At 44.2% G+C, this 12,601-nt stretch overlaps 1 protein-coding gene across 2 annotated transcripts in view; it reads left to right on the forward strand.

Annotated features, from left to right (window-relative positions):
- LOC106613184 (guanylate cyclase 1, soluble, alpha 2) overlaps positions 1 to 11,745 on the forward strand; it is a 46,660-nt gene extending 34,915 nt beyond the window's left edge. For both annotated transcript variants that reach the window (XM_014215189.2, XM_014215190.2), the window contains exons 8-9: positions 7,016 to 7,170; positions 8,352 to 11,745. In XM_014215189.2, the coding sequence (XP_014070664.2) occupies positions 7,016 to 7,170; positions 8,352 to 8,571 (375 nt within the window). In that variant the 3' untranslated portion in view covers positions 8,572 to 11,745. The remainder of the gene's footprint in view (positions 1 to 7,015; positions 7,171 to 8,351) is intronic.
- Positions 11,746 to 12,601: the final 856 nt, after the last annotated feature.

The raw sequence follows: 12,601 nt of genomic DNA on the forward strand, positions 1-12,601 counted from the left end.
CTGGTAGTGGGAGAGGATGAAACTAGGTGAAACTGGGCCAAGTTGTCATTGATGAAACATCTGATCTCAATAAATGTTTCTGTTCCCAAAACTAGAATCCGCTATGAACACAGTGGACTACGTTTTATACGTTTAAAAACAGTTTTTAGTAGGAGTGCAAGGTCGAATTGAGTTTGTGCACATGCACACTTCACAGAGGAGGCATTCGCTAATGGAATACATGCTACAACACGTCAATAGAATCTCACTAGCTCGTGCTTGGCCCACCTCCTTGCTTGTTCTGCCCACTATGCTTCATTTGCTCCCACTGTAATGTGTTGTGTTAGCTGTGTTGTGCGAGATTGTGCTAGCTGTGTTGTGCTAGCTGTGCAGTGTTATGCTAGCTGTGTTGTGCGAGATTGTGCTAGCTGTGCAGTGTTATGCTAGCTGTGTTGTGCTAGCTGTGTTGTGCTCCCATTAGCTGGCTGACAGTCCCAGATGTGTGTTGATATTTTATCTTTATTTAACTAGGCAAGTCAGTTAAGAACAAAATCTTATTTTCAATGACGGCCTAAGAACAGTGGGTTAACTGCCTTGTTCAGGGGCAGAATGACAGATTTGTACGTTGTCAGCTCAGGGATTTGAACTTGCAACCTTTCGGTTACTAGTCCAACGCTCTAACCACTAGGCTACGCTGCCGTCATGGCCCATTGGGAAGGAAGTTCTTAACCAGCTGTAGATGCTGACAATGGAGCCCCTCTCATCTTCCCCTTTACTGACGACTGATGAGATGAAACGTGTCTTCACAAGGAAGAGAGCACACACTAGCATGCACAAACACACCACACACGCGCACGCAGGCAGGCAGGCACAGACACACACGGACCGAAACTACAATGGGTTTGTGTTTTTGTGTGTGTACAGTAATTGAGTGTTTGTGGATGTCCGTGTGCATATTTATGCTTGCAGTGTGTGATCACAGCACGTATGTGTGTAACTGACTTATTGCCAACACACCGGTCGTCACGTGATGGATAGAACATGGGAATGCGTAGTGTGCAGTTGCCATGGTGATGGGAGAATCGTGACGTGGCAGCAGGGGCTGTTTTTGGCTAATTAATGACGGTTGTTTCTGTTACGCTGTTGTTTTAGTGTCTTACAGGAAATACATGAGCTTTGTGTTGGGCTGTATTGTGTTATGTTAGAGAGAAGGTCACATTCAGGCAATTTATCTTTCTCCCATCTCCATAGGTATAGGCTCTTTTCTGTTACATCCAGCTGTCTGTGTTGAGTCAACACTGACAATACAAAACATGGTGTGTGTGTGTGTGTGTGTGTGTGTGTGTGTGTGTGTGTGTGTGTGTGTGTGTGTGTGTGTGTGTGTGTGTGTGTGTGTGTGTGTGTGTGTGTGTGTGTGTTGGCTCAGAGCTCCAGGTTGTTTTTCTAGCATGCTTGAACCTAGACTTTCTATTTATGGCAACCAGCAATAAAAATAACCAACCTCACACAATCTCTGTCTCTGTCTATCGGCATGACAACAATGGTGCTGGGGATCACATGTACAGTCACAACCGAAATGATTGGCACCCTTGATAGAGATGAGTAAAAAAGAGTGTATAAAATAAATCATACAAATACTGAACATGGGAAAATGATATTATTTTATACCAGTACAATTGCTCACAGAAAAATATTTGAACCCCTATCTTTTTGAGAAAAAAATATTCCTTGTTAAACAAAATCTTTTTCTAGAGTAATTGTGTTTGTATAAAACAATATAATTGAGCACTTTTGACCATACAATACAGCTCAGTATTTATATTATTTATTAATCTTTACGAAGGGTGCCAATCATTTTGATCGTGACTGTATGTAGCTATGTGGTGAGCTGGATACAGCGCATTCGGAAAGTATTCAGACCACTTGACTTTGACATTTTGTTACATGCCTTATTCTAAAATGGATTAAATAGTTCCCCCCCAATCAATCTACACACAATACCCCATAACAACAAAGCAAAGATAGGTTTTTCGATGTTTTTGCAAAATAAATAAATAAATAAAGTACTGAAATATCACATTTACATAAGTATTCAGACCCTTTTCTCAGTACTTTGTTGAAGCATCTTTGGCAGTGATTACAGCCTCGAGTCTTCTTGGGTATGACGCTACAGGCTTGGCACACCTGTATTTGGGGAGTTTCTCCCATTCTTCTCTGCAGATCCTCTCAAGCTCTGTCAGGTTGGATGGGGAGCGTTGCTGCACAGCTATTTTCAGGTCTCTACAGAGATGTTAGATCAGGTTCCAGAACGGGCTCTGGCTGGGCCACTCAAGGACATTCAGAGACTTGTCCCGAAGCCACTCCTGCGTTGTCTTGGCTGTGTGCTTAGGGTCGTTGTCCTGTTGGAAGGTGAACCTTCCCCCCAGTCTGAGGTCCTGAGCACTCTGGAGCAGGTTTTCATCAATGATCTCTCTGTACTTTGCTCCGTAAATCTTTCCCTCGATCCTGACTAGTCTCCCAGTCCCTGTCGCTGAAAAACATCCCCACAGCATGAAGCTGCCACCACCATGCTACACCGTAGAGATGGTGCCAGGATTCCTCCAGACGTGACACTTGGCATTCAGGCCAAAGAGTTCAATCTTGGTTTCATCAAACCAGAGAATCTTGTTTCTCATGGTCTGAGAGTCCTTTTGGTGCCTTTTCGCAAATTCCAAGCAGGCTGTCATGTGCCTTTCTGTCTGGCCACTCTACCATAAAGGTCTGATTGGTAGAGTGCTGCAGAGATGGTTGTCCTTCTGGAGATCTGTCAGAGTGATCATTGGGTTCTTGGTCACCTCCCTGACCAAGGCCCTTCTCCCCTGATTGCTCAGTTTGGCCAGGCGGCCAGCTCTGGGAAGAGTCTTGGTGGTTCCAAACTTCTTCTATTTAAGAATGATGGAGGACACTGTGTTCTTGGGGACCTTCAATGCTGCAGAAATGTTTGTGTACCCTTCACCAGATTCGTGCCTCGACACAAACTTGTCTTGGAGCTCTACGGACAATTCCTTCGATGTCATGGCTTGGTTTTTGCTCTGACATGCACTGTCAACTGTGGGACCTTATATAGACAGGTGTGTGCCTTTCCAAATCATGTCTATCAATTTAATTTACCACAGGTGGACTCCAATCAAGTTGTAAAAACATCTCAAGGATGATTCATGGAAACAGGATGTACCTGAGCTCAATTTCGAGTCTCATAGCAAAGGGTCTGAATACTTATATAAATAAGGTATTTCTGGTTTTTACAAATTTCTAAAAACCTGTTTTTGATTAGTCATTATGGAGTGTTGTGTGTAGATTGATGAGGGAAATCCATTTTAGAATAAGGCTGTAACGTAACAAGTTGTGGAAAATGTCAAGGGGTTTGAAATATTTTCTGAAAGTGCTGTATGTCCTGGCTCAAACCAGGCTCCTGTAGGAGAGCTCTGTTGGTTGTCTAGAAGGAACCTAGCACTGTTTAAACGATCTGTCTGTCTGTAGAGCTGCATGATTCATTCATCTCTCTATTCATTCTAACTCTGATGCCCAGCGAAGAGGAAATTTCAGAGAGAGAGAGACACCTTTAGTCCTTAAAAATGGCAACTACACAATTCTAATGTTGTGTGTGTGTGTGTGTGCATGCGTGTGGCCATGCGTGTGGCCATGCATGTGTATGCCTATATCAGTCTGTGCACGTGAGTGCATGTGTCTGGTGTGTGTCTGTGTGTGTCTGTGGCCTATAGTTGTGATTCATTCACTGGCCATTGTTCCAGAAATAGACTGGCATAGCTATGTCCTGTAGCCCTGTTGTCTGTCTGTCTGTCTGTCTGTCTGTCTGTCTGTCTGTCTGTCTGTCTGTCTGTCTGTCTGTCTGTCTGTCTGTCTGTCTGTCTGTCTCTCTCTCTCTCTCTCTCTCTCCCTCTTTCTCTCTCTGTCTCTCTCTTTCCCTCTCTCTCTCTCTCTCTCTTTGTCTGTCTGTCTGTCTCTCTCTCTCTCTCTCTCTCACACATTCTTTGTTCCCTTGCTCTGAGGAAAAGAGGAGAGATGCTCTGCTCGTTCAAACCACTTCAGCCGGATAAACGCTCTTCAGTCAGCGTGTTCACAACTAGCTAATACAACTGTGTTATGTAAACTAGTCTATGAGAGAGAGAGAGAGAGAGAGAGAGAGAGAGAGAGACGGAGAGGGAGAGAGAGGTGGGGAGAGGGAGAAAGAGAGAGACAGTGGGGAGAGGAAGAGAGAAAGAGAGAGAGAGAGATAGTATTGACCCATATTACTGTTTTAAAATCACATATTCCAGAACACAGAACATCACAATGTTCTAGAGAACAGTGTTCAATGTACCTCACAGCTGTCGGTTGGGATTGGCTGCTTTAGAGCTGCAGTGTGTTTTGATTGGTCTGTTCCGACTCTGTGCTGACTCACAGAAGAGTGAGAGATAGAAGTAGGAGAGGGGAGAGGGGGGACAGAGAAATAGAGAGGGGAGAAAGGGAACAGAGAGGGGAGAGGGGGACAGAGAAATAGAGAGGGGAGAAAGGGAACAGAGAGGGGAGAGGGGGACAGAGAAATAGAGAGGGGAGAAAGGGAACAGAGAGGGGAGAGGGGGACAGAGAAATAGAGAGGGGAGAAAGGGAACAGAGAGGGGAGAGGGGGACAGAGAAATAGAGAGGGGAGAAAGGGAACAGAGAGGGGAGAGGGGGACAGAGAAATAGAGAGGGGAGAAAGGGAACAGAGAGGGGAGAGGGGGACAGAGAAACAAGGGGGAGAGGGGGTCCATTTGTACAAGAGAGAAAGATCAAAATACACCTTAACTTGTCTCTCCATCTCTTTCTCTGTATCTCCCCTCACTCTTTCCTCATAACATCTGTCAATCTGTCCATCTCTATGGCAGTGTGATCAGAACCAGCTACAACCTATCTGTCCATCTCTATAACAGTGTGATCAGAACCAGCTACAACCAATCTGTCCATCTCTATAACAGTGTGATCAGAACCAGCCAAAACCAATCTGTCCATCTCTATAACAGTGTGATCAGAACCAGCTACAACCAATCTGTCCATCTCTATAACAGTGTGATCAGAACCAGCCAAAACCAATCTGTCCATCTCTATAGCAGTGTGATCAGAACCAGCCAAAACCAATCTGTCCATCTCTATAACAGTGTGATCAGAACCAGCCAAAACCAATCTGTCCATCTCTATAACAGTGTAATCAGAACCAGCCACAACCAATCTGTCCATCTCTATAACAGTGTAATCAGAACCAGCCAAAACCAATCTGTCCATCTCTATAACAGTGTGATCAGAACCAGCCAAAACCAATCTGTCCATCTCTATAACAGTGTGATCAGAACCAGCCAAAACCAATCTGTCCATCTCTATAACAGAGTAATCAGAACCAGCCAAAACCAATCTGTCCATCTCTATAACAGTGTAATCAGAACCAGCCACAACCAATCTGTCCATCTCTATGGCAGTGTGATCAGAACCAGCCACAACCAATCTGTCCATCTCTATAACAGTGTGATCAGAACCAGCCACAACCAATCTGTCCATCTCTATAACAGTGTGATCAGAACCAGCCAAAACCAATCTGTCCATCTCTATAACAGTGTGATCAGAACCAGCCACAACCAATCTGTCCATCTCTATAACAGTGTGATCAGAACCAGCCACAACCAATCTGTCCATCTCTATAACAGTGTGATCAGAACCAGCCAAAACCAATCTGTCCATCTCTATAACAGTGTGATCAGAACCAGCCAAAACCAATCTGTCCATCTCTATAACAGTGTGATCAGAACCAGCCACAACCAATCTGTCCATCTCTATAACAGTGTGATCAGAACCAGCCACAACCAATCTGTCCATCTCTATAACAGTGTGATCAGAACCAGCCAAAACCAATCTGTCCATCTCTATAACAGTGTGATCAGAACTAGCCAAAACCAATCTGTCCATCTCTATAACAGTGTAATCAGAACCAGCTACAACCAATCTGTCCATCTCTATAACAGTGTGATCAGAACTAGCCACAACCAATCTGTCCATCTCTATAACAGTGTGATCAGAACCAGCTACAACCAATCTGTCCATCTCTATAACAGTGTGATCAGAACCAGCTACAACCAATCTGTCCATCTCTATAACAGTGTGATCAGAACTAGCCAAAACCAATCTGTCCATCTCTATAACAGTGTGATCAGAACCAGCCACAACCAATCTGTCCATCTCTATAACAGTGTGATCAGAACCAGCCAAAACCAATCTGTCCATCTCTATAACAGTGTGATCAGAACCAGCCACAACCAATCTGTCCATCTCTATAACAGTGTGATCAGAATAGCACACCTTTGCCCTCACGTTTTCCTCGCTCTCTTTTCCTCCCCCTTTTCGCTCTCTCTCATTGCCAAGGTTACCCACATTAGTGTGCTGGCATGTGCTCAGTGCCGTTAGTAACCGTGGAGATGAGATACTGAAGTGGATCATTAGAGATGATGTGTGTTTGTGTGTTGTGTGTCAGACCTACAATAGAGTGGGTTTGAAGTGCGATGATCACATTTAAATCCCAGCTATAATAATATCCTTATAATTACACCTGCTCTTTCCATGACAGCCTGACCAGGTGAATCCAGGTGAAAGCTATGACCCCTTATTAATGTTACTTGTTAAATCCTCTTCAATCAGTGTAGATGTTGGGAGGTGACAGGTTAAAGAAGGATTTTTAAGCCTTGAGACAATGGAGACATGGATTTTGTATGTGTGTCATTCGGAGGGTATGTCCTTGTAGAGTCCATGTCTAACGAATTGAGGAAGTTCTGAGGGGAAAGGGGGGTGCAACTCAATATCAGGAAGGTGTTCCTAGTGTTTAGTATACTCAGTGTGTATGTCTGTTTTGTTATGTTACTAACTCCAACAGTGTGTTACAGCGTAGCCCTTTACTGAACAGTGTTCAACTGTCATCTCTCTCTCTCTCTCTCTGCTTCTCCCTCTACTCTCCCTCCCTCTCTCCGTCCTTCAGCTGCGTATAGGTATCCATACAGGCTCAGTGTTGGCGGGGGTGGTTGGGGTGAGGATGCCCAGGTACTGTCTGTTTGGCAACAACGTCACACTGGCCAGCAAGTTTGAGTCTGGGAGCCACCCTCGATGCATCAACGTCAGCCCAACCACATACCGGTGAGTACACCTGTGTGTGTGTGTGTGTGTGTGTGTGTGTGTGTGTGTGTGTGTGTGTGTGTGTGTGTGTGTGTGTGTGTGTGTGTGTGTGTGTGTGTGTGTGTGTGTGTGTGTGTGTGTGTGTGTGTGGTCTGTGTGTGTGTGTGTGGTCTGTGTGTGTGTGTGTGTGTGTGTGTGTGTGTGTGTGAGGGGGGAGAATGAATGGCAATAGAGCAGCTTTCAGTCTTTCAGGACATTTGAGTAAGAAACAGTCACGTCCAGTCACTGCATTAGTGATACGTCATAAACACACGCCCGCAAGCACAGACACTTTCACACGCGCACACACACACACACACACACACACACACACACACACACACACACACACACACACACACAGTGACTCTGATGTTGAGTCAAACGCTGCCTGTGGGGGCACTTTGTGATGAGAGCTGATCATCGTGTTCTCTCTCTCTCCTTTTTATCTCTCTTTTTCCCTCTCTCTCCCTCTCTATGGTGTCCCTTATGTGAGTCAGTGAGTCGAAAGCGTTGCCTTGGAAACCTATTTTTGCAGTCAAGGACGTTCTCTCCTCAGAATCACAAATTATTTGCACGACACAAAGAGGGCTAATTGTTGCAGATTTAAACCAACCTGTGTGTGTGTGTGTGTGTGTGTGTGTGTGTGTGTGTGTGTGTGTGTGTGTGTGTGTGTGTGTGTGTGTGTGTGTGTGTGTGAGTGTGAATGGTGATTAATAAATCCAGTGTGTGTTCTGTCTCCTCTGCTAATATCTCTGTGGACTCAGCATATGTACACACTGTGTAATTGCTTGCTTGTGTGTGTGTGTGTGTGTGTGTGTGTGTGTGTGTGTGTGTGTGTGTGTGTGTGTGTGTGTGTGTGTGTGTGTGTGTGTGTGTGTGTGTGTGTGTGTGTGTGTGCATCAGTGTGTGTGTGTGCATCAGTGTGTGCGTGTGCATCAGTGTGTGTGTGTACATACCCCCCTGCAGCACAAACACACACCTGTAGCTTGTGAATAATGCCTGGGTGTGTGATTGGTCTTATCTCATTCTGAACAAGGCTACATCACTCCCTGGAGAGTCACTGCTGTTTGGAGAAATAGCCAAATCCCACTCTGCAGCCAAATATAACACAGTCATCATGTGTTTTTAAATCTCTCTCCTCTTTCTTTCCCTCTCTCCAGGCTGCTGAAAGACGATTGCTCCTTCTCTTTCGTCCCTCGTTCCCGGTTGGAGCTTCCTGATAATTTTCCGAAGGAGATCCCGGGAACATGCTACTTCCTGGAGGGAGGGACTTCCCATAGCCACACCTCCTTGACCAGCTCCCGCTCCGCCCCCCCAGCTCCCCTGAGGAAAGTGTCCTACAGCATCGGCACCATGTTCCTACGAGAGACCAGTCTATAGGCTCCCAAAACACACAGTCATCAGCATACACACACAACTCTAACCCTACAGCCATGTTTAAATGGGAGTCTTATAGGGATGACAATACCCTCCTACCCCAAACCAGGACGCAGTCCTCTTAACAACCCCCCTCGCTTTTCCATCTAGAAACAGACACTCCTCGCTTCACCAACTACAACCTGTTGTTACCAAGGGCAACCACCCTTTACCCTTCAACCCCACCACAAACCAGACTTTGAAGGTTGAGAGAAGAGGAGGGAAAACAACAAAATCAACAGAGGCAATATAATAGAATAATCTAGCAACTTCGAAACTAAACTAAAGCCTTCTGCTTGTAGAACACAGCGTACTGTAACCATGGATACCACGGCTGGCTGTCAGTCTGGGCATGGCAGGTACTGTGTTATTATCAACAACGCTCACAACTCAGTGCCTTCTTCACTAGAACACTCCAGACATACACTCTCAAACCCCCAACATGTGAGCTGGCTGAACACGCGTGGAAATGGAACGAGGTCTGCAGCTCTGATGCTCCCCACAGTGATGTGTGTGACTCTCCCAAATCAGTCACTGTGGGAAGCCTGTGTTGTTTTGGTCCAGCTAGCAGCTGAACCACAGAGATGTTCGGACATTTTCTCATTCAGTTATCTGAATGCATCCACCTCCCAGCCCATCTGTCAACACTAAACCATGGACATGAGCAAGCAGCACGTAAGTCCATCCACCAACTCTAATAACCAAGGTGTGGATAGGAAGTATGCCTGGTGGGGGTCTCTATGTCATTCCAGATCTCTACGTCATTCTATGTTTTTAGAGCAATAACCTTAGGATCCTATCTCTCTGTCACCACTCTAGTCCCCAACCTCATTTCTCTCTCTCACACACAAACACACATTGGCTTGTTACAAGGAAGAAATGGCCTGCTTCAATCAAATACCATTCTAAACATACTTGTGCTGGAATTGGTTTTTGATGTCATTGATTTAGCTGTGAGGTTAAAGCATTAACGATAATAAATTAATCAAAATAATCAATCAGCCAGTCACCTCATTGAGACCATGTTGGCTTTCAAACAGCATCATAATCAAACGTTCCATCCCATGTTGGAGTTCTACACCAACAGCATCATAATCAAACGTTCCATCCCATGTTGGAGTTCTACACCAACAGCATCATAATCAAATGTTCCATCCCATGTTGGAGTTCTACACCAACAGCATCATAATCAAACGTTCCATCCCATGTTGGAGTTCTACACCAACAGCATCATAATCAAACGTTCCATCCCATGTTGGAGTTCTACACTACAGCATCATAATCAAACGTTCCATCCCATGTTGGAGTTCTACACCAACAGCATCATAATCAAACGTTCCATCCCATGTTGGAGTTCTACACCAACAGCATCATAATCAAACGTTCCATCCCATGTTGGAGTTCTACACCAACAGCATCATAATCAAACGTTCCATCCCATGTTGGAGTTCTACACCAACAGCATCATAATCAAACGTTCCATCCCATGTTGGAGTTCTACACCAACAGCATCATAATCAAACGTTCCATCCCATGTTGGAGTTCTACACCAACAGCATCATAATCAAACGTTCCATCCCATGTTGGAGTTCTACACTACAGCATCATAATCAAACGTTCCATCCCATGTTGGAGTTCTACACCAACAGCATCATAATCAAACGTTCCATCCCATGTTGGAGTTCTACACCAACAGCATCATAATCAAACGTTCCATCCCATGTTGGAGTTCTACACCAACAGCATCATAATCAAACGTTCCATCCCATGTTGGAGTTCTACACCAACAGCATCATAATCAAACGTTCCATCCCATGTTGGAGTTCTACACCAACAGCATCATAATCAAACGTTCCATCCCATGTTGGAGTTCTACACCAACAGCATCATAATCAAACGTTCCATCCCATGTTGGAGTTCTACACCAACAGCATCATAATCAAACGTTCCATCCCATGTTGGAGTTCTACACCAACAGCATCATAATCAAACGTTCCATCCCATGTTGGAGTTCTACACCAACAGCATCATAATCAAACGTTCCATCCCATGTTGGAGTTCTACACTACAGCATCATAATCAAACGTTCCATCCCATGTTGGAGTTCTACACCAACAGCATCATAATCAAACGTTCCATCCCATGTTGGAGTTCTACACCAACAGCATCATAATCAAACGTTCCATCCCATGTTGGAGTTCTACACTACAGCATCATAATCAAACGTTCCATCCCATGTTGGAGTTCTACACCAACAGCATCATAATCAAACGTTCCATCCCATGTTGGAGTTCTACACCAACAGCATCATAATCAAACGTTCCATCCCATGTTGGAGTTCTACACTACAGCATCATAATCAAACGATCCATCCCATGTTGGAGTTCTACACTACAGCATCATAATCAAACGTTCCATCCCATGTTGGAGTTCTACACCAACAGCATCATAATCAAACGTTCCATCCCATGTTGGAGTTCTACACCAACAGCATCATAATCAAACGTTCCATCCCAAGTTGGAGTTCTACACTACAGCATCATAATCAAACGTTCCATCCCATGTTGGAGTTCTACACTACAGCATCATAATCAAACGTTCCATCCCATGTTGGAGTTCTACACTACAGCATCATAATCAAACGTTCCATCCCAAGTTGGAGTTCTACACCAAAGAACTTCGCCATGTAAAATAACCTGTAAAAACATGAGTGTGTGTGTGTGGGTGCGAGCGGGCGACCAAGAAGTAAGTGTAAGATAACCTGTGGATCTGTTATTGCATTAAACTCTGTACAAAATAACATGTATGTAAAAAGGCCTATATCTATATTAAATATGTACAATTTAAATATATTTAATAATTCAACAGAAAATATTCCATTTTAAAGATCATTCTATGTTGTACTTTTTGGTATTATTCACAAGTTTAGATGAGTACATTCACATTTCTGTTGACTTTTTTCTCTTTTTGGTAAAATGATTTGACATGTCTGAGTCGTCTGTTATCTAGGCCTATAAATAACATTACTGATGTATCTGGTAGGAAACATGTTGAAATCTGTTGAATGACTGAGTTGTAAGGCACATCCTCTGTCAAATAAGTTGTCAATAAAAATCACCAGATATGTTTAAAAATGAAGAATGTGTTTAGTTTATTATGTTCATCACATGATGGCCAGGGTGCAGCCACCCACTGGGGAGCCAGGGCCAGCCAATCAGAATGTGTTATTCCCCACTAAAGGGCTTCATTACAGACAGAAATACCTCTCAGTTTCATCAGCTGTCCGTGTGGCTGGTCTCAGACGATCCCACAGGTGAAGAAGCCGGATGTGGAGGTCCTTGGCTGGCGTGGTTACACGTGGCCGGTTGGACGTACTGCCAAATTATCAAAAAAATGATGTATAATAGAGAAATGAACATGACATGTTCTGGCAACAGCTCTGTTGGACATTCCGGCAGTCAGCATGCCAATTACACGCTCCCTCAAAACTCGAAACATCTGTGGCATTGTGTTGTGTGACCTTTCATTGACTTTCATTGAAAGATGTGGCCTTTCATTGACCCCAGCACAAGGTGCACCTGTGTAATGATCATGCTTTTTAATCAGCTTCTTGATATGCCACACCTGTCAGGTGAATGGGTTATCTTGGCATTGGAGAAATGCTCCCAATCAGGGGTGTAAACAAATATGTGCACAAATTTTCAGAGAAATAAGCATTTTGTGCATATGGAAAATCACTGGGATCTTTTATTTCAGCTCATGAAACGTGACCACTTTACATGTCGCATTTATAATTTTGTCCAGGATAGCTAAACAGGAAATTAGACAAACGTTCACGCATACAAACAGACACACACTCACACAGACATACACACAGACACACACTCACACAGACATACACACACCATGTTTCCTCTGTGACTGACAGAACACGCTGTTTCATTATTGATAACCACACCCCTCTGATCTATAGTGCAGAACCACACCCACCTCT

This window comes from Salmo salar, chromosome ssa09 (assembly GCF_905237065.1).
Source record: "Salmo salar chromosome ssa09, Ssal_v3.1, whole genome shotgun sequence".
In the NCBI taxonomy this organism is placed as follows: domain Eukaryota; kingdom Metazoa; phylum Chordata; class Actinopteri; order Salmoniformes; family Salmonidae; genus Salmo; species Salmo salar.